This window comes from Carassius auratus, chromosome 40 (assembly GCF_003368295.1).
Source record: "Carassius auratus strain Wakin chromosome 40, ASM336829v1, whole genome shotgun sequence".
Taxonomy (NCBI): Eukaryota; Metazoa; Chordata; class Actinopteri; order Cypriniformes; family Cyprinidae; genus Carassius; species Carassius auratus.
This window is the reverse complement of record NC_039282.1, coordinates 15,997,705-16,020,835: the sequence shown is the minus strand read 5'-3', so window position 1 is coordinate 16,020,835 and position 23,131 is coordinate 15,997,705. Positions and strand designations below refer to the sequence as shown.

The 23,131-nt window shown below is 35.1% G+C and overlaps 1 protein-coding gene across 2 annotated transcripts in view; it reads right to left on the bottom strand.

Moving 5' to 3' along the window:
• The window catches only part of LOC113058713 (roundabout homolog 2-like), a 59,689-nt gene that overhangs the window by 11,799 nt on the left and 24,759 nt on the right, over positions 1-23,131 (bottom strand). Inside the window, exons 15-22 of one of the 2 annotated variants that reach the window (XM_026226868.1) lie at positions 21,910-22,081; positions 20,885-21,067; positions 19,364-19,390; positions 16,126-16,168; positions 8,319-8,440; positions 6,912-7,187; positions 5,627-5,752; positions 763-922 (exon numbers count right to left, since the gene is read on the bottom strand). In XM_026226868.1, coding sequence (XP_026082653.1) covers positions 763-922; positions 5,627-5,752; positions 6,912-7,187; positions 8,319-8,440; positions 16,126-16,168; positions 19,364-19,390; positions 20,885-21,067; positions 21,910-22,081 — 1,109 coding nt within the window. The remainder of the gene's footprint in view (positions 1-762; positions 923-5,626; positions 5,753-6,911; positions 7,188-8,318; positions 8,441-16,125; positions 16,169-19,363; positions 19,391-20,884; positions 21,068-21,909; positions 22,082-23,131) is intronic. The other variant, XM_026226867.1, reaches the window with a different exon arrangement.

Sequence of the window (23,131 nt, the reverse complement as noted above, 5' to 3'; positions counted from 1 at the left end):
GATTTAGTAGCTTTACTTGCTCTTTAATACAGGCTGATCTGGCAGACTGGCTGCATTTTTTATTTTATTTCCCAGAACTGTGCTTATACATGCTGAAATAATACATGCCATAAAGCTAGCGTTCATTAAAGGAATTTGTCAGTGCACATCCCATAGGACATAACAGTTTTAATCTGAAGCCATTAAAGACAGTGGCGAGATTTACAGCGTAGAAGACTACTCATTTGCTAGAAAGCCTATTAAGCCCAATGACTCTCCGAGATGGAAATTAACAAGGTTGAAAAGCAAGCACACCTCTCCAGCAGGATATTTAATTTGTATCACCCCCTTCATGTTTTCTTTTAACTGTACAGATGGGGCGACACTGATGTCAGACAAGAGTGGAGTGCCATCCAATGCGAAAGTATATTAAAAGTTGCTGAGCATGAGCAGTTTGTCTTGCAGGGTTTTAATATTACATCTTCTCTATTTATAATGGACAACAAATAAATCATTTAGTGCTAGTGTCTGATTAACTCACTAAGGAATAAATGAATATCAATAGCAGATATATTGATTATACATTAGCTAATCTTTGAACAATTTCTTACAAACATCATGGCCGGTTTTATTTTAAACCAGCATTTTTATCACTTGATATGAAAAATCCAATGCTTAATTACATGGATCATAATCTCTAGATATTATAGATGTGAATTTGCAGTATAGACTGTCACTATTACTTTTACTGAGTAGAGTTGAATGAGCAACTTGGAACCCTACCCTACTCCATCTTGGTGCTCTGAGGCATAGTGGTCCATCTCTGTGCCTGGAAGAGGGTGGACAGGAGGGGGAGGGAGTGGAACATTAGCCCAGTTGGAGCCATTCATCTTGGTGGGCTTGGCGTTTGCTTTGGTCTTCTTCTTCTTTCCGCCTTTCCCACCTACAATAGCAAAAGTTGTGGATACTTGTTTGAGCTTGCATGCAGAATGGTGTCACATGATGAGACAATTTCCATGTTTTCATCTTAAAAATAAAATCCATTTATTCCCCACATGACATGTGTTTGAAATTCTCCATGCTAAGTGAAGGGTCTTGCAATGCCACTGTCAAACACAAACGCTTGTATGTTAGAATGCACAACTCCTCTGTACACAACTGCTTTCAAAATGTTCCCAAGCCAACATGGCCATAAAAGCAATCTCAAGGCTGCGTGTTGAAAGGAAGAGTTTGCAGCTTGTCAATGGCTGAAAGATGGAAGACTCAAACAAATTACTGAAAAAAACCTTTAACCTCCTTTTTACTACAACTGCTATTCATGCAACTTGCTGGAATATATTTGTTTACAACTCTTTTATATTAATATGCACTTAATTTTCTTTACTCTAAGAAAAAGTATTGGGAAAGTAACAGAATGTGTCAAAGATAAAGAAAAGAAAATGAACTGAACTGAATATTATGCATCCACAATGTCCCTGGACAAAGGGTTTGGCAAATTATACACTTGCCCAAGAACTAGTACGAAGGATAGTAATTAATCACCCTTCTGTCACAATATAATTAACAAAACCATCTAAATCAATGCCAGATGAAGACATTTGGGACGAGGAAGTGATGTGTGTCCTCCACAGACTGTATGCAGAGGCGGCAGGATTCATTACTGTAAATTATTAATGCCACTGCTGGCAAACTCAACATGACCAGTGCATTGCCGCCTGTTGCCAGATCCTTCCGTGTTTCAAGCCAGGCATAAAATAGCTGAGGTTGATGGAGTCAGACACACGGCCAAATGCAAATGGGGGGGAAACCTTCACTGGCAGCACTTGTGCTGTATGGGATACTATCTGTCATAATCTGCCTCTGTCTGCCAATGGCCTATAATCATCCCTGCCGCCTCAAAATGTTCAGATTCAGGCAACCCTGTGGCTTCAAACCTCATGATATCTAATATGATGCCAGGACTCTGATGGGGCTATACATAAAAATAAAAAAAAACTCCTTATAAAAGCCATGTTCAATCACATTCAAGGTCTATGAATAGACTATCTTCCTTGGATCTTAAAGGAATATTCCACTCAAAAATAAAAATGATGTTTCGAAATCTTTTGTGAAAACCAGATAAATAAATCTGAAGACTTGTGCTGGTCAAAGAACTGAATTAAACAAAAATATGAAAATTGATTTACGATTAGTTTGTGTTAAAAACAATTCCAAATTTAAGTATTTTACTGGCAAAAATAATGTTTCCTTTTGAATCTTTTCAAACAACTAATGTTTTCGGTTCACAAAACCCAGTTCAGTTCAGCATATGTGAACAGGTTCGATAAATTGATCAATGGTTGATTAAGTAAAAAAAAAAAAAAAAACGTCTAAATGAATCGCTTACAAAACAGACTGATTTGGCTCGAGTTCAGTTTATTAAACGCCGTCTCAATCAGTGTTGTCATTGTTACTTATATTTGTAAGTAAATATATCAGGGAGAGAGCGAGAAAGTGAATGTTTTCCAAATATAAATTTTAAGTTGCACTGTTCCTTTAAGAAAAGCAATAACAAGTGTGAAAGAGTGAGCATAAGAGGATGAGTACTGCCGCTATGCACAGTTTAAGACAGATTTGTCATACGATGGCTGACGTTTATGATTCTCTCGGCAGCCAGCCTATTAGAGAGCGTTCTCATCACCGGAACTTCTCGCTGACGGTGCGCTATTGTACTGAGGGAGAGCAGGAGGCATTAGAAGTCTTGCAGAGGGATGGAAGTGTCAAACGAAGATGAATAAAGCATAGTAGTAATAAAAACGTAACAACAGGCTAGAGGCAGAAGTGGCTGGAGTGGGGAGAAGTAATTGGGTTTCCTAATCGTTCCTCTGGGTGACGCAAGGCATCAGCCAATAAATGGAGAGATGGCATGATCACTCAATCACTCCCTCTCTCTCTTTCCTCCTTTCTTTCTCCCTCTGTTTGTTGAGTAGAGGGCATCAATAACGTAAACGAGTCTCTGCTGAGGAGTCGGGGCAGCTCCTGAAATTACCAACGTAAGAAATGTGAGGAAAACAGAGAGGAAGGGTGCTGTGGGACGGCAGAGACTCGACTGACAAACATGAGCTCGCTTACTGAATAAGGGCCAAAGCAGGCCAGCAAAGAGGCAAAGGAACTTGGCTGTTTCATAACTTATAAAGTTTCACTCGGTTAACACATCAATGAGAACTTGCTCAACTCTGACCTGTTCTGTCTTGTGCAATGAATTATGATCTAATTGCATGTTACAGTGGGAAAAAGTAGTAATAACAGTATTTGAAAATAATTATCTTTTAATGGGGCAGTACAAATACTTTATGGGCTTTTGTATTACAGGGAATGCGTGTGTTTCTGATTAGGTTTTTTCACTGTTCAAAGCAAGGTTGTGAATTTCGGCTCAAAACACGTGTGTAAAACAGCAAACAAATGGGTGAAATACATTTAATGTTTTCATTCTCTTTAAAGACCTTTAAATTAAAGTGACATGATCTCAGATATAAAGCAAAATCCCAATTTGTCAAAAAATTATCTCAAGCACTGAACATATTCATAGTTTTTGAGTGGAAAAGATTCACTGCATGGGATCAATCCTAAAAGTACAATTATTTCAGAATTATTTGGAACAGTAGACCAAAGTGACTAGTAGTAAACACAAAGTCCATATAGCTTGGAAACAATCAAATTATAATACCTTTTAATACATTAAATTTAAAATACATATTTTGTCTTCAACAATGCATACTTCAAATGTAATCGCTGTCATTTATTTACAATACAGTAAGTTATTTTTTTTCTACCTACATGCTAAACTATCTTTGAAAAGAAAGTAAAAAAAGAAATACAACTGTTTTCAGCAATGATAATAAGAAATGTTTCCTCTATATATAATTAAATTTAAGCCTCTCTTTCTACATATATAAATACAATTGTAATATTTTACATAATTACTTGTTTGAATGTATTTTAACATTTAAAAGGGTAGTGTATATTTCCAAAATGTGTATAATTTGACAACAGTTTTCATGTTAATGAGCTTGCTACATATAGAGCACACATGCAATATCTCTTATCATTCCAGCCCTTAAAATGCTGTACAAAGGTTAAACAAGATCAGATTGACTGAACTGATCTCTATCTTCTAAATCTAAACCATCTCTGGTTGAAGAGGTTGAGATGTTTGACCTAAATCTACCCTTGGAGTCCTAATTGTAGCCCATGAAACACTTGAGCCAGATGCTTGGAGAGCTTCCCATCTAATGTCTGAGGCTGCGTTGGATTACTGCACAGTTAAAGCACTGGCATGAAACTTGATTAGAGAGGAGAAAGAGAAAGAGAGCCACATGGACAACAAGACAAGAGGATGGGGGCAATCTCTGTGTTCTATAAATGACATTGTAATTTTTAGTACATTAATTTTATTGTAGCTTGTAACCATTAAAGGGAGGATTCGGCTCAAATCAACCTGCTCGAGTGCATGTGCGCATTTCGCAGTGTTTTCTTTTACTTTTAAACAGTAACTAATGAAAAAACAAACCTATTCTTTAATTTTAAACATACTGGCTTTGTTAACACAAGGTTAATGGCAATGTCAAAAGATAAAATTATAGCGTGTGCAACAGGTCAAATGTAGCCATTTGATTGGATTGCCAATTTTTGATTGGATAAATGTACTTTAGTTTTTTTTTTTTTTTTTTTTTTTTTTTTTTTACCTTCATTGGAATAGTAAACATTTTGGTAAAGGTTTTGGCATTGCTATGTGAAAAAATAAAATAAAATAAATAACACTTTTACTGTTCATGGTGAAAAATGCCAGCATTGGATTTTTATTTTATTTTAAGGAGCACTAAAAAAAAAAGAAAAGAAAAAAATTAGTTTGCGGACACCTTGCAAATAAAGCTCTGATTCTGTTTGGAAAGCAAATTTAATCTAATGGAATCATTTGGTACTGCGGCCAAACAAAATGAAAACAAATTTTTTGAAATATCAACCTCAAATTTGGAACACAACTTGTTTAGATTTATGGCTTTGATGTTTTGGAAATCATATATTTCATATAAAATGTAGTTTTTACTTTTTTTTTTTCCACTTACAGCAATATTCTGTCAAGTGTCTTCTTTAAAGAGATCAAAATGAACCCTAACCCTTACAATTAAGATTGATGTCAGTTTAAGTTGGACATTTTATTTTGAGTTCTATGCTTAAAACGTGGTTAAAAAGTAGTTAATGTATCATAAATATTCCATAAATATAATTTAGAACCATAAAATTTGCCATGCGAGCAGCATCAGAGGGTTAAAGAATGAATTTTTGGAATCAAAACATCATTATGGAAAGCTCAATGCCCTGAATCGTCTACCATCTATCTTACTACTAGAAACCCTCTTGTTTTATATAAACTGGCTTTTTTTTAGAAAAACTGGATTTTTTTATCCAGGCCGTCACCCAAAGGCTGCAGATCCAGCTGACACAACACCTATGAGGAACACAGTTATTAAACAAACCCGTACTACTGACAATATAGAGCAGGAGGCACGGCGTGTGCACCACGGTTAGTGGAGGTGAAAGTGGGAAGGGGTAGACTGAAGGAAAGATGCGGGTGGGCTGCTGACCCCTGGACCAGTGAAATACCAACCTGACAGACTGTTGCTCCGATCTGAGCTGTTGTGGGAGCTGGTGGTGCTGAAATCCTGTGATTGGTTGTGCGGCATTCTATTAGACAATCCGTCAGCCAATCGGTAGTCAGGAATGAAAAGGAGTGCTAGTGGAGGCGAAGGGCAAAAAAGTGGCATCAGGTGGAGGGCAAGATGGCAGAAGCGCATGCAAGGGCGTGCAGTTAGAGCAACAAGCAAAGCGTTGATCTCACACACAACTCTTATTTAAACTCACTATTCTTTCTAATCTAACAATTACTTTTAATACTTTTCGATTTGTTCTCAATCAAGTGAGTGAAGGCATTATTAGCATCGGCCGTTCAATAATCTACACTGGTGAGTTTATATATATATATATATATATATATATATATATATATATATATATATATATATATATATATATATATATATATATATATATATATATATATATATATATAATAGAATAGAAAATATACAAGTTGCTGCCTTGGTAAATTGTTCTAAATCATTTCGTTACGATGATTTCTTTCTTTCTTTCTGCATTTATTTATTTATTTTGGTTAGGATGCTGCCTAGATAGGTAGCAGACAACATGGTAGCTCACTAGAATCTGGAACAGATCCTTAATTGCTTTAAAATCTCTCAATTAGTCTAGTTCCTTTGGAAAGTGTCTAATTCAGAGGTTAACGACATACATTAGTGATCATTTTACTGGAATTAATTCTATTGGATGGCAGGTTAACCAGTTCATGGAAACATTTATATGTGCTATACAGTAATTTCACAGTAAGAGGTTTATTCAAGTCCAAATGAAAGCGGAAATGGTTTTTAATTGAGTTAAGGTACATCTCAATTTTTCATTCTGTTCAACTGTGGAGAATAAGTTCATTAAAATGGATAGTAGCACTTTTTTGCTTTAAAAAAAAAAAGAAGAGTCCATTTGTCTAAAAGCTTTTCAAAATAGAATAAATCTTGGCTAATGATGCTACATTCTTTTAGCCCAAAGACAATTTAAATAATAAATGCGTTTGGTCGGAAGCAAATTCAAGGTTCATTGATTTTGTTATGGGCCAATGATACTAATTCTTATTGTTCCCGAATGTCAGAAAAATGCAACATTAATACAACTATGGTCAAATTAACACTGATATAACCTCAGGCAGTACCCAGAAATAGAGCAACTGGCTTTGTTTCAAAAGATTCTGAATGCCAAAAACTCCCGCACGCACACACACACACACACACACACACACAGACCCGTGGCCCTTCAGCCCGACTCACTGTTGTTGCAGGAGTTCTTGTCTGGCAGTGAGTAGCCCAGGCTGGCCATCTCCTGCTTGGCCTGTAGGGCGGTCTTCCACTGGGCCTCGGGCAGATCGACGGCCAGCTCGTGAATGCTGTTGGAGTGGAGGATCTGGGTGGTGGCGTAGGGCGTGGCCTGGGAGGCGGGGCTTGGACTGCCAAACCCACCTTTGGTTGTGAAGTCAATGCTGCTGTAAATGGCTCCATCTGAAAGCATGGTGCCCGTCTTATCCGCCTGGGCACTGGGCATCACGTCTGTGTGGAAAAAGAAGATGGAAAGAAGTGAAGACGACAAGATTCTGAGGTTAATATGGTGTTAGAGAAGAAGTTTGGGAAGAAGTGCAGAAGTGATGACAGTTTTGCAAGATATCAAAACAAAATTTAGATTTTTTTTTTATCAAGTCTGAAATATTTTATTTTATTCCAAAATGCATTTATTATTTATTTTCAGACAATCACATTCTAGTCCAATGAATACTCAAAAAACACAAACAAACACATTCACACACATAAATAATACTAAATTATGGAATCCTGACATTTAGGTATCGGACTGAAATAACAACAACAATTATTATAGAAATTATAAAATTATATGACTACACAAATACTTAAGAATAATAAATCATCATTTATAATAATAATTATTATTTATTTAAATGTTTAATAATTATTATATTATTTATAATAATAATTATTGCTATTATTTCATACCACCTCATATACCAAAATGTCATAATGTCACCCATAATTATCTGAGCATTATAATAATAAATAAATAACAACAAAAAACTACTATTTTTTGTATACTACTTATACTACTACTTTTTTTTTTTTGAATATGCAATAATTTTGGTGTGAATAGGCCTTTAGTTTCTTTTCATTCTTTCCCACTGACTCACTGCTATTATATTTAATTAGCATTTTCCTTTGCACTTGTGAAGGAGGAAATGACGCTGTAACTCTACATGTGTGTATATATATGTGTGTGTACTGAAGAGAAAATGATATAGAGCAGCTGCATCTGCACCACTCAAGCTGCGGCTGTCCTTCACGACTCACTGCTCCACCACCCCCTCTCCTCCGCTATCGGCCCTTCCTCTGTCTGACACTGGGTCAGAACCACAGCCATTAGTTTCAGCATGACAGCAGGATGCGGGTGGCGATATAAGACTGTCACAGTGCATGAGAAATAAATGTGTGTGTCCAAAAACAGCCGATCCAATATGCATACAGGTGTTCATCTTATGGACAACACTAAGACATCCTGAATGAATCATTGCCCAGAAACACAAAATGGAAAGAGGACATTTTCTTTCAACCGATGGAGAGAACTTGCTTTTATCACTTGACTACAACCAAGTTCCTAGCCCAGAGTTGATTTACCTCCACGGCCGAAGTTGCTGAGGTCATTGGGTCCTCCAGAACCACCGTTAACACTGGTGGCCGGCCAGGAGTCGGCGAGCCATGGGTAGCCCGAATCACTGGCATTCAGCAGACCAGGACGACTGCAGGAAGACAAAACAGGCATTTCAGACTGGATTCTCTATATTCTAAGTTTCCACAGTTTGAGCAATGAATTTCCATAACTTTCCAACTCATTTGTGATTATTGGATATGTATTTGACTGAGACAGACGGATTAATAATTGTGAAGCGGTTTGACTGAAAAGAATAATTCATGGAACAGAATATGGAACAGCAGCACATGAAATGTTTGTATGTATATTCAGTACAGAAAAAAAAAATAATTAAAATAAAAAAATAAGAAATTACAACTCGAATGACTTTTCCTGGCTGTTCTTTCATTTATTTATTTTTTTATAATATGACTGAAGGTAAAATCTAATAATAACACTAATACTAATTAATATTATTATTATTATTAATATACTTAATGCTCTAATAATATGGAATTATTAAATGTTGGTGTCTGAGTCAGTGTGAAATTATTATTTCAATTTATATAATGTATGTAAAACAACAACAACAACAACAACAACAATAATAATAATAATATTAATTAATCCAAAGTATTTCCAAAATTTTGCAGAGGTGCACAAATGTGATTTTATAAATATTTGTATATAAAAAAAAATAATTAGAAAAATTTGTACAGGCACAGTAAAGTATAGCAAAATAATAAAAACATGAGAAAAAAAATGAAATTTTGACTATAAATTTCAAGACATTACATTTAAATCTAATGCAAATATGAAGCTTTTATGTAATGAGTCTGGTCTTTGTCTGTCTTTCTGTTTCAATCTAAGATTTTCCAAAAAAGGATTGAAAACAATAAATAATTGACACGTGAATCTGCAGGGAGTCCAAATAAATACACTGTGTATGAGATTCTTACGGCATCTCTTTTCAACAGCAAATGCTTATTTTCAATGTGACATCTATTCTTATTTGATAAAACCCAAGTAGTATAGCAGGGCTAACTCAGTATATATATATACACATTTAAATCGGGAAATTTTCAGAAAGCTTTAGGATAAAAATAAAAGACAGAATTGTTCATTATATTTGCATAAGAAAAAGTGACCACCCTTCTGTACATGTTGACACAAACACCCTAAATTAACAGATCACCCTCACTATAATACACCATCTTTAGCTCACTGAACTCTGATGTTATACAGCTCACTCCTCCACATCTGACAACCACGCGTGTGTACAAGCCCACACATAGGAGTTTCATTTAACAGGTGTTGGGTGTCTTCCCAAGGGTGTGTGTGGCATAAAGGCATCATTAAGACTTTAAGCTGTCACGGGTGAGTGCTGTAGCCATTACCACCACTTTACTGTGCAATCACCTCGCTGATGCTTGTTACCATGGGCAACAGATGCAGAGGTGAGCTTGTGCTGTTACCCCATCCCTTCATTTGTGCTGCTAAAGCCACACTCCCTGTATAAAAATGGCAGTTTTTTTTTTTTTGATTCAAAATGAGCGCAGATGGAAATAAAGAGCCATTGGTTGAGGAAGACTGGGAATATAACAATAGAGGAATGGAGAACGAATGGAGAGGTGGATGAATGAAGCGCTCAAGGACTCCTTCAGCTCTGTATTTGGCCTTTCATCATTGTTAGACGAGCAATTTGTGGTCATGGTCGAGGAGATGGAGCAATGCCGCCACAAACAGACGATTTTGAAAGAACACAAAGACATGAGCACAAACCAAAAGACATTTTAAAAAACAAGGGAGGCCACATATTATTGAATAATAATAATAATTATTATTATATATTTACAAAGAAAACAAAAAGTAAACGAATTAATAAGTGCATAAATTAATAAAATAGTGAATGTTGATTGAAACGTATTTCTGAAACATACTGTGATTCAAATTCGGTAATTTTCTCCTTAATCAATAATGAAATAATACATAATAAAATATGATTAAAATATAATAATAATTCTACATTATTATTGTTATACAAATAAATAAAACAACAATAATATTTATATTAAATACTATTACTTTTTATTAGATTTTAATCATAATTCAATCATTTTAGTATAATATTAATAATTATAATAATAATTATTATTACACATAAATAATCAAAATGACAAACAAACAAAGTCAAAGATCCATTTTGGCAAGTAAACATTCAACAGTGCTATTTCTGTTTAACCAGCCATATATATATATAAATAAAAATAATAAAAACAACAAAATAAGTGTACAAAACTTGCCACATATATATTTAAACATATATTTCTTTAAAAAGTCCAGGCTTCTCTGCCAGCTGCTATGTTGAATGTTGTGATATCTTGTTTGTCTGGTACACAGTCTGTGACACAAAGAGTCCTCCAAAGATGTGCATCGACACACCCCAGTCGTCTTTGTCTCTTTTCTTTCTCGATTTCTCTCGTCTCCTCTCAGTGCGAGTAGATGTACCCTGACGTCTCCCCCAGGCTCGGGGAACAGTGTGTGGTTTTTTGAAGCCGAGGGCAATGTAACAGTAATGGCAGTGTAGCAACCCATCGCTCGCTAAGCCACAGGTTTTAATAAGAACCAGCAGAGCCCGAATGGAGGGTCTCGGGCTGGGGAGGCGGGGGTCCTGACAGACTAAGCACCCCCTGATGTGGCAGCTGAATGCCAAAACAGGCCCTCGGGGGCACGAGTCATTCAAATTGATGGCTCCTCCTCAGACACATCGACTTCTTTTCAGGTAATACGTGGAGAACTACGCACACCTTCCCCCTTCCGCATCTGCTTTTTTCTGTCTGAAAAACAATCCTGCACCCTCCTCACCTCCACCGAAATACAGTCAGGTCCTCTCTACTTGCTGTTTTTGTTTTGTTTGGCCCTCAGGTGATCTTTAGGAGTTACTTTTCTTTTTCAAATGTTTTTTTTTCTCAATAGCAATTTATTTAAAAGAAATGTTCCTATCTTTGAAATAAATGTGCATGTTATTTAAAAAGATCTTTTTTTTTTTTCATGTTTTATCAAAAATATATTATGGAAGCCTGTTTCTGCCTCGAAGTAAGAAAAATGAAGTTACTGAGACTTTATTTCTCATAATAGTGACTATGTACGACTGCATTTTCTCCTAATTATTGAAAAAAAAAATAATAATTGAGAAATTAAATATAAAATAATAATATTTATATTTATTATTTTAAATGATTTTTCCCATTGTTGTGTTACTTTAAAGGAAAAATGGCTTTCTTTCATGTTTCATTAAATACGTTTAATTACTCTGTTCCCAATTTTTTTTTTCTTATAATTGTGATTTTCTGTATGTCTGCATTTTTTTTTACATTTTTTATACAGAATTATATATATATATATATATATATATATATATATATATATATATATATATATATATATATATATATATATATATAAATAATAATTAATTATTTACTATTTTAAAGAAATCGTAATTTCTGAATTTCTGTTGCTAAAAAAAAAATGACTTTGTCTCATAACTGTGACTTAATGTTTGATTTCTTATTTTTAATATATATATATTTTATATATAAAATATAATAACAATTCTAAAAATATATATTTTAAAATCTTTCCCTCCAAGGCAGGAATGGGCTTACTCTGAAACAACATTTCTTCTGAATATCCAAATCTGACATTTTATGTGGGCAGGGAATATAACTAATCATATCATATATTATGCCTTATATTTCACAATAAAAAAAAATATATATATATATATATTTGACCATGTAGTTACTGTACTTTATACTACCCAATACTTTCTTGGGTAAGCACTCTAAGTACTTACTAGTTAATGTAAAATAAAGTGTAGCCAAAAATTTTGAAATAGCCTACACAGTAAATGTATTCTGTATGAATAAAAAATTTTTTCAAACTGAAGAGCTGGTAAGTTGAGCTCAGCAGAGAAAAATGGGACTGTTTTCATGAGTTTGACTGATTTCTCAGGTGAACAACCACACACACATGCAGTGTTCCAGCCAGTCCTCACTGGATCATCTGTAAGTGTGGGTGATGATGATGTTGACTGTGCTAACGGCGGGCGGCTCTGTCCTTGCATTCATCTTCTCCCGTGCGAGATGATTAGACTGAGAAATATCATTTTAGCGGGCATATTTCTGTCTTTAAATCACCAGGAGCGGGGCCAGGGGCCTCATCCCAGCCCTGAATCCCTCTCCTCAGAAAGAGAGAGCGCTCTGTGGCCTTGAGACCAAAGAGATTTGATTTGGCTTCCTTTTTCCCTGCCACGCTCCTAGACATGCGAGCAAAATGTGAAATACAACCTCGCAGCGAGTCTGTGAGGATCGTCGTAAACAAGCCGATGGAGCAATATTAATCCCAATCTTACTTCATAAATCAGCCGGGCTTTACAGGCCCACACACCCTCCAATACAGCAGCAGAAAAACAGCACCGGAGAGAGAGAGAGAGAAACAACCTAAAGCATGCACATTAAATTACACTTCAGGCATGCTGAAACATGCATTTGCTTTTCACAATTACACTGGCTGGAGGATGCTGGCGCTTACTTTGTGCACAACAAAAATCTAATATACACACACATGTTCATATAAACATATATATCTGAAAGAAAGCAAGGGAAGGAAGAAAGTGCCTTGAAAACAAAGGACAGAAGAAAGAATGCAGCTAGGAAAGAAGTGGGTTCTGTTACACATGACTTTTTGATATTATATGATTTTAAATATATATATATATATTTTTTTTTATATAATTTATATAATTTGAATAGCTTATTATTTACATTAAATAAAATAATACATAATAGTAAATTATTATATTATAATATTTATATTAAATATAGTATAAATATGTATGTGTGCGTATGTATACATTGTTTATAACTTTTACAGATAATTTAGTATTATTATATTATTTTATTTAATATGAACAATAAGATATTCAAAGTAAATAAATTATATACAGGATGGAAGGAAGGGGCCAAGAAAGAAAGAAAGAAAGAAAGAAAAACTGAAATAAGGAAAGGGAAGGAAAGGAGAAAAAGAGAAAAGAGAAATGGCGGTACTGAATTTGAAAAAAGAAAAAAACATATAAGGTGGTAGATAAAAGATAAAGTAAAAAATGAAATAAGAAAAAAAGTATAAGAGAATTAAAGCATGTAAGAAAACGAACTGCCATTATCAGTTTCCATCAGTTCAAGGCCTAACCAATATGCCACCCATTCATCTTCCATGAATCATTTATTCTGGGATCGATTAAGCTTAATTGTTTAGTACGAGCAATTTGGCATCAACCAATGAGGAGCTGCAGAAACAGATGCGGCTTCATTTGCTATCGTCTCATTAATGCGATAAACAAAGACTGTAACAAATGAACACATTCTCCCATCATCTCTCCAGGAACTTTAGTGACGGGGATCCACTGCAGAAGGAACATCAACTCTTCTCTGATGCACAGCATAAACCCACTTAAACACACATTACCAAAATCAGTAAAACTTCCTATGAAGCATGCATATATAATGCGTAATATTACAGTCCTGGATGTTGACTGGTCAATATATACAATAGAGTAAGAGTTGAGAAGTGAAACACCCCTCAACTGTGTTGTATTCTGTTACTAACATATAATGTTCCAATATAAGACTGAATTATTCAATAAAATTAACATTTTACATTAATAACTTTTATATAAAAATAGCACATTTTACAAGACATATTTATAAAATATTTACATTACAGCTAATCATTATTAATGTTATAATAATATATGTATTATAATGTATATACAAATTCTTCCTTTTTATTACTATTATTACTATTATTATATGTTAAAATGGATTAAAATATCAGTAACTTTTTGACAAAAAAAAATTATTTTATAAAAGAAATAAGACATTCTAGACTGTACTTTTTACTATATAGAAAATACAGTAAAATGTATCCTTAAAGCATTCATAATGCAACAAAACAGCTTATAATTATTGTAAACAGGTTATAATATAATATAATATAATATAATATAATATAATATAATATAATATAGGCTTAAATTGAGAAGAATAAGGCATTGTAAATAACTTTATAATGCATTTAATACACAGACCTCAGTATTTCCAATATGTCTTTATTTAGATCTACAGAGGTAAGTGCTTATCTCTGATCTCTTGGGTGTTATATAGCTAAAAAAAAGAAAAAAAAGAAAGATATTACAATTGGACGTCCTCTTTGATTAGATAGGAGACCCATGGGATCTGGAATAGAATCTTCAAATCAATCAGCAGAACTTGACTTCCTGCTGGGGTTTAATTCCAGCATCTGAAACACCTTCGGTCTATTGATACAGCGACAGAGACAATGAGAAGAAGTCTGGGTGTGCGGAATTTGGCCTGTCAGGTGTAATAAAAGACACATGGACACAAAATAGACAGACCTTCCACTCCAGACGGACCAGCAGGTAACTGGTGTCATTCAAACGAACACTTGCTCTCCTTTACGGCCCGTAAAAAAAACTGAGGCCCGCCGAAAGATTCCAGAAGGGTAAGTCTAGCCTCTCCCTGGGGTAATTATTTGTACATTATTACACGTGCTCATATTCCAGCCGCCCAGCTGAGGTGACAGGCAAATTTATCACTGCGGGGGTCTGTAGCGTGGATGAAGGGAGGGTGTCTGACAAATGATAAAATAAAGCCCCTCTCTGCTTAAACTGTTCCCGCTAATTCTTTTTGGGGGGTGAGATTTATGAGCGGCTAGCCGTCCGTGAAGGGAGATGTGCGGAGATTTGTGTGCATGCGTATCTATCTATCTATCTATCTATCTATCTATCTATCTATCTATCTATCTATCTATCTATCTATCTATCTTTAAATTTTATAATTTATTTTAATATAATTTATTTAATTTCAGTTGCTTAACATCTACTTTATATTAAAATTATACATAATTTATATATACTTTTTCTAGGAAGCTTAAATATAATTTAATAATATCAATAATAATAATTTAATAATATTATAATGTGCATGTCCATATAATTATAATATTACATTAAAATGTAAAAATATTTTTAGTTACTATATATATATATATATATATATATATATATATATATATATATATATATATATATATATATATAATTTGTAAATAAAATATTAGATTTTATATTGTATATACACTATATTAGATTTGTATATAACCAAATGATATATGTATAATATTGTCTGCATCACTGATACAGATCACCATGATGTCATTGAACACCCACAAAGTGGTGAGTATCAACAATGAATCTGGTTGACTTATTTATTTATATCTGAAAGGGCCATGTTTTAATGGTTATGCAAAGAATCGTTCCGCACTGATGGACTCTACTGTGACTTTTAGAAGGTTAATCAAGCGCTTGACCCATGAGAAATGGTTGTGTGTCGTAAGAACCCTCACGAAAACCTATAGGAATAACCTTAAAATAGTCTGCAGTGTCTCTTAAGACGTAGTTCTAACAGTGCAGGAATGGCGTGAACCCTTAAAAGTGGAGTACGGGTTGGAAGACGACTGCCTTGTAGAGGATAATGGTTTTGATGACCTTCCAGGCGATGATGGACAGAATATGAATGAGGTTTGGAATTGAGGGGCTGGTCTTTGAATGTTAAAGGCAGGTGATTGGCACATAGATAATAACTAGTGCTGTTTTGTGGCGTGCCGAGGAAAAACAAGGAAGAACGAGAGAGTGGATGACAGGAATCTTACCTCCCGTTGCTCATCAAGCCTCCATCAACACGCTGGAACGTCACTAGAGTCAGAAAGAAGGTAGAAAACAAAGAGAGAGACAGAGATTGAGTCATTGTAAGAAAATCATGGAAGAATCAATAACTTATGCATCATGCTCATAATTCATGATTCTTTAAACATGATTCTAAATTAAACAGCTGGAACCGATTAAAACTATTTAGAAGAATGCCTTTGTCCATTTAGAAAACACTAATGCATTTTTCTAAACACCTTCTTTTCTGTTCCACAGAATTAAAACAAATGCATACAGATTTGGAATGACATGAAGGTGAGTAAATTAATAAAGAAATGTTCCTTTTAAGAATGTCCAAGTATGCCAACTTATTCATCAATTATCACATGAACTAATCCAGAGTGAGTCCTGGTCCGTGTCCACACCCTGCAGAGAATCTGAATTAGATCAGTGACATTTTCTCTCCACTGTCAACAATCCATCACCTCTTCTGTCAAACAGACAGTCCAGACATTAAATTTGAGGAACACTAACCGTGTCCGTCTCCCCTGGGCCTGCTGTTTGTTGGCTTTATTTGCATTTGTCACTAATTCCAGAATCTGGCATTTCAGTAAATTGAGAACAAACACTGAAGGTATTTTCTCTCCCCAAGGGACTCGTTTTATGTGGCGCTATGTGTGTGTGTGTGTGTGTCTGTTAAGTGCCTATCTACAGTAGGACACATTGCTGGCACTTTGATGTGGCCCGCAGACTGGCGCTGGTCTCAGCTTTAGGCTGAGCTCCAGATAAGCACTCTCTCCAATATGAAAACTGATTATTCCTCTTTAATAAGCATTTACTGCGGCACGACAAAATCGGCCGCATAAAAATTCAATCAAATCCTTCCTTCCAGTGCAAGCACATCTTGATTTAGCCTCGCGGCGATGACAGGTTTAAAGAGGAAAGTGGGTGTTTGTGTGAACAGGTGTATTCGCTTTTTTACCTCTTACACCCAACAGTCTCGATTAAACATACTGCTTTAGAAAAAAATGCCTTTGTGCAATCGTTTCGGAATTGTCTGTCTTTATTTGTTCTATAAACCCTGAAATGTTTGCATGGTTTGCAATGAAGCATGATAATGACACAAAGACAATTTGGCTCCAGGAGACAAGAATAAACGAAAGATTCTCACGTGGTGCAAAAAGCTGCACTCGCAAGCATGGACCGCTGCCTTCGTGAGAGTCTCGCATATGGGGTCTGGCATGCCGGTAATGTGTCTGAACGCCACACTTATCTGCTCGGCACATGGGAGCAAGAAACCAAGAAAGATGTTGACCCCTGGGAGTGAGCAACCTTGAAGCCCACTGAAGCGGTGGTGAGGAGAGACCACTGGAGTGCATTAAAATGAAGTCGAGGGATATCGAGGCCATAAGACTCGGACACCTGACTGTTCTGGTCTTATCTTGGGGAAAAGTGGAGTGCAGCAGTGTCAGCTTGCAGCAAGGGGGACTGATTTAAACGGTAATGAAGTTTGGAGCGAAACCCTCCTACAAGATAAAAGCACACCTCAATCTGCACACAATCCCCGAGAGACATGGAGGGAACCTGGGCTAGCGGAGTGATTTTCTTTTCCGTTGTGCTTTTTTGTGCTATCAATTCAGAGAGTGATTGTGGCCGACCGTGTGACTGGATCAGGTCATTACTGGTTAACCTTTGGCAGGCCTTTGAATCTCCAATATATCACATAAGCTGCGGACAAACCAACCATTGAATTACAAACAATTCTCTGCTACTGTGAACATAAAGTGGAAAATCAATGGCAGTCTGACCATATTTCAGAATGAGATTATATCTGATGGACAGAAAGTCATGAGATTGGTGACAATATGGCTGTGTTCGGAATGATATACTTTTCGATTTGATGCCGTATATAGTATGAATACTGTGTTTACTAAAAGGTGCAATGATACATGCTTCATGAAGAACAATATTCCACAATGCAATGCATTGAATCATTTAATATCAATCATCTCTTAGTTGTTTATAAATTGATGCCAAATGTTGACAAATAATTACAGTTTAATAAATTTATATATATATATATATATATATATATATATCCTAAAAATTTTAAATTTATAAATTTAAATATAAATTTTATTATCTTTGTATTTTATTTGTATTATTAATTTAAATCATACATTACGATAATTAAGCATACTACTAATATTTGAAATGCATACTAATACAGGTACAAGTACTGTACAGGCATATTAACATTAATGAACCCAAAATAATATAAATTAAACCTAAACAGAAATATAAAAACAATAATGAGAATAAAAATGATGCATATAAGCACATAAAATTACAAATAATTCAAAAAATGAAAATGCAAACTGAAAATATAAAAACAAAATGATTTTAAATTTGAGAAAGACTATAATAGCATATACATAATCATTAAAAAAATATATTTTTAAAAGATATTTAAAAACAAAACAAAAAATGTTTAGAGTGTATACTACTGAATAGTATTAAGTAAGCTGGTATTCAATTCTGAACAAATCTTTTTTTTTTTAAACCCAGATCTGTGTCCATCATTTTTATACTGTTTAAAACAGAACAAAACCTTCAGAAAACATGCCGACAACCTCGCATGGAGGGAGAAATTGATTCCCACATGTAAGTTTGTTCAAGCGGTTAATAACAAAGACAGGAATGAATCAAAGAGTGGAGAACTCAAGTAGAGAACACCTGCACAAACAAAAAGTCAGAAATTAAGATGAAACAAGAGAATAAAAGGAGGATAAAGATGAGAAAGAAAAACCACATGAGAAGATCAGCACAGGTGATGACCACTGAAAACATGACAAAGGAAAACTAACGGAGAACTGCAGGACCCTGAAGCCCACAGATCTCCCACCTGACTCTGTTAGCACTTATAAAGATGTAAAAATGTGTTTATTCAGAGCCAACAAATCAGTGTTCCCTACTTGCACTTTAGTTTGACTTTGAATCTTATACTGTATTTGTTAATAATAATAATAACATTATGCATCGTCTGTCCATAATTTGTGTTTGAGACCCTTACAGCCAGATATTGATAAACTTCTCATATTGAGCTGATAAAGTCAGGTGGGCATCATCTGAAGACCTGCAAACTTGAATCATGGGAAGGCATATTTGACTGTGTAAAGGAAAGTAAGATAATGCAGGAAGAGGGGATGGGGGTTTCGAAAAAACGGGACAAATGAACAGTACCTGCAGGGGTGAAGGTGAACGACTGAACTGCAAAAACAAGAAGACAGAGAAGAGTGCGTGTTAAAAAGCCTGCAGTGCTCAGTCGGGCTTTGGAAGGTTTGTGTGTTTCTGTGTGTGTGTGTCATGATTTGCATGCATACTGGAGTGTGTTGGAAGGTTTGTGTGTTTCTGTGTATGTGCATGATTATTTGCATGCATACTGGAGTGTGTTGGAAGTTTTGCGTTATGCCATCAGATTTAAGACAGCAAGAAAGCAGCCAAAAGAATGAGACAGTCTCACACAGAAGACACACAAACACACTTAAAATAAAGACTGGGTTTCAGTGGCAACTGGTGCTTTTCAAAAACTGGGAAGCACATATATAACCTATCAATGGCAAAATGTGTACTTTATTATTATTATTTTTACAATCTACAAAATTACTAATAAAAAGTTAAAGTACATATAAAATGATCAATAATTGAATTAAAAGAATTGTGTTTTTCTCTTAACCCTCATGATTTTTGGTCAGTTTGACCTGGAAAATGTTAGTTAATTTTATTGCATTGGACTAAAACTACTGACTTTGCACACAAAGGAAATAACAACATCCCTCCAAATAATTGGATAATTTTGTTCTTTTCCAGTGTTTCTGGTCAAAAATAACTGGCCTACAAAAAATGCTTATAAATGTATTGTTGTGCTATATTATAATAATAGGCTAAATATAATTAAGTATTTTTATCAACTTGATTTATCAACTTTCTATTAGCACAGGTTGTGTATTTCTTTTTGGAACTGATTGATCGTAGACCTCACTGATCTAAGCTTATGCGCCTCAGATTTTGGGTGAACATCCACAAATAATGCTTAAAAAAAATAAAAAACCTGAGTCGCATAAGCTCAGATCAATAAAGCCTAATCGCAGTCAGTTCCAAAAAGAAATACAAAACCTGTGCTAATTGAAAGAAAATGTTTTTGAATGTTTTTGAAAGATTGAAACCAAGATTTGGAAATAATGTAGCATAATGAGAGATTAGCAAGCACTTTTTTAAAAAAGGGAACAAAACTAATTAGATAAAGGCTTGTCAACACAGCAAAAGGGTTAACTTTAATATACATTTTTCAATTATTGGCCATTTGCGGCAAAGTCCTGTCCATTTGAGAGATTGAACAAATCATCATATAACAAAGCTGGGACAAAAACACATTGATTGAAAGCCAAATACATCCCATTCAAAAGCTTTAATAATACAAATAAGGACCCAAAATGGCACTTTACAGACTCTTATAAGATGGACATTGCTTTTTGCTTCATCCAAATAAATAGCACTGGAATCTACCATAGATTCCCAGTAAAGCATGGGCTCTACGGGCCATGGTTTATTTTTCTAAAATACTTCCATTATTTGTATTATTTGTTCTAAACACAACATTGAAGAATTTTTATGACATTATAGGGGAAGATGTGCTTCCAGTGCCATTTGAAAACACTGGCCAAGCTGTGTGTTTGTGTAGCTGCAGGCAGGTCTCTTCTTTACCTGCGTAATTGCTGAGACCCTTTCTTTTCTTTCTCCTCCAGTAGAGCCAGATGCTGAAGCCCATCAGAATGACCCAGCAGGCCCCTCCGATGCCCGCGATGAAGGCCGGCTGCTTCACCACATCCGTGATCTGCTCCGAGATGCTGTTGTTTCTGCTCATGATCACATCCCGGAAGTCTTTACCTACATGAATACGCACACACACACACACCGAGAGAAAACGGCTATCTAGTAAACTGAAAATTGTGGGTGAGTTTTTAAATGAGTTTAATAGCAAGAGAAAAACACTTGTGCTCCAGTAGACATCAGCACAGAATTTAATCAACTCAACTAGAGCGTTAAAAGCTCATCACCTTGATCTTTAGCGTTACTTCAGTGAACAGAACAGACAAAAACTTAAATAAACACAACATGTTGCATAAATAACACAAAACAGCATTCACTGCACATTTCATTTCCTTATTGTGATATTATTTCAACATTCATCAGAAATCATTCACAAGATTGGACAGAATTATGTTAGATTATACATATTAATGTTGATATTACGTAACCCCGCCCACATGTCCCACTGTAATTATTTACAATAAAACTAGGTATATTTATTAGAGCTAAAAAATATTAAGTATTTTTATATTCTTTTGTTGCAAAATCAGCCTTTTTTACTTCAAAAGATAGTAGGACACACACATACACACAAGCTGCAGTCTTGATAAATAGTCTATCAGCCCCTGGCTGTGCGTGAAGATGGATAGTGAGCTTGACATTTGGGAATAAGGGCATGTCACCAGCCAAATCATCACTTATGGGTCAAAACCAGTCACAACCTGCCACAACTCACATAACTCACAGTGTAAACACCCAAAGATCTTCAGCCCTGACCGTGAGATTTAATTTGGATTTTGGTGACCCCGCCAAAAACCATTCAGTGAATAGTGAGCTTTTAACATATTTCGCACCATCACAGATAAAGGGTAGATGCAGTGTGTCAATAAAGGTTATCGAAACCAAAAGATGTCCCGTACCAATAATGATGGTTTGTGGTTCACTCTTCACCCCCACCCCTGCGCTGGTGCTGGCGGCCACCTCCACCCGGTACTGGACCCCCGCCTGGAGACCCCCCACCACCACTGAACGGATGGCTGCATCCACTGTCTTATTTACATGGAAACGGGTCTCGTTCCCTAAACACCAGATCTGTGTGAGAGAGAGAGAGAGAGAGAGAGAGAGAGAGAGAGAGAGAGAGAGAGAAAGAGAGTTATTTGTAATGATTGGGCCCCATTAACGACAACGATTTTTGTGTAAATTACTCGTAAAACCATTTTTATGTAAATTGTTGCATTCAATTCAGTACAGTTATTTATGTATAAAGGGATTAACATATAAATTTATACATAATTTTTTTTCTCCTTGTGTTTCAAAAATGAGGCCCATTTTATACAAAAGTAAATAACGTAAACAGTTTTCTAGTATGCGCTTCTATCCAAAACAACTTCTCGTACAATTATCATTTATAGAGTTTAGCCCCTCGAAGCAACTTCAAATGCATTAAATTCTAGTGCAGATTTTACGACTTCACCTAACCCAATGTGATATAATAATAGTATAATATAGTATGGTAGTATAGTAATAGTATAGTATAATAATAGCTAAACATTATAATTACAATAATAACATTATATATATATATATATATATATATATATATATATATATATATATAGAAAATGTAAATGTTTACAAAATATAATATAATATAATATTAAATATAATATAATATACTATACTATACTATACTATACTATAATATAATATAATATAATATAATATAATATAATATAATATATTTTTTCCCAGAATTAAAGGTACAGGTTGTAGGACCTGCCACGAGAGGGCGCACTTTCAAAACAATAACAATCACGTGGGTTTGATAACGCTAAGGAGGAGCATGGAATGATGGGATTTGTTGTCTTCTACCCAACTGCTGACGGCCATCAATCAGACGGAAAGATAAATCCTGGATTTAACGCGAGTTCAACGATTTGCGCAAGTAGATTACATACAAAGTCAATTCAAAGACGTGATCAGACTATGGATCAGACGCATCCTCGCGCAGGTCTAGAGATACGATGCACCGCATTTGGCATGTATGCTACTAATCTTGATGATCGTTATAATAGCATACGTTTTCTGTAAAGATACGAATCAAAACAACTCACCTGTCGAGTAAAACAAAAGCGAGATCGG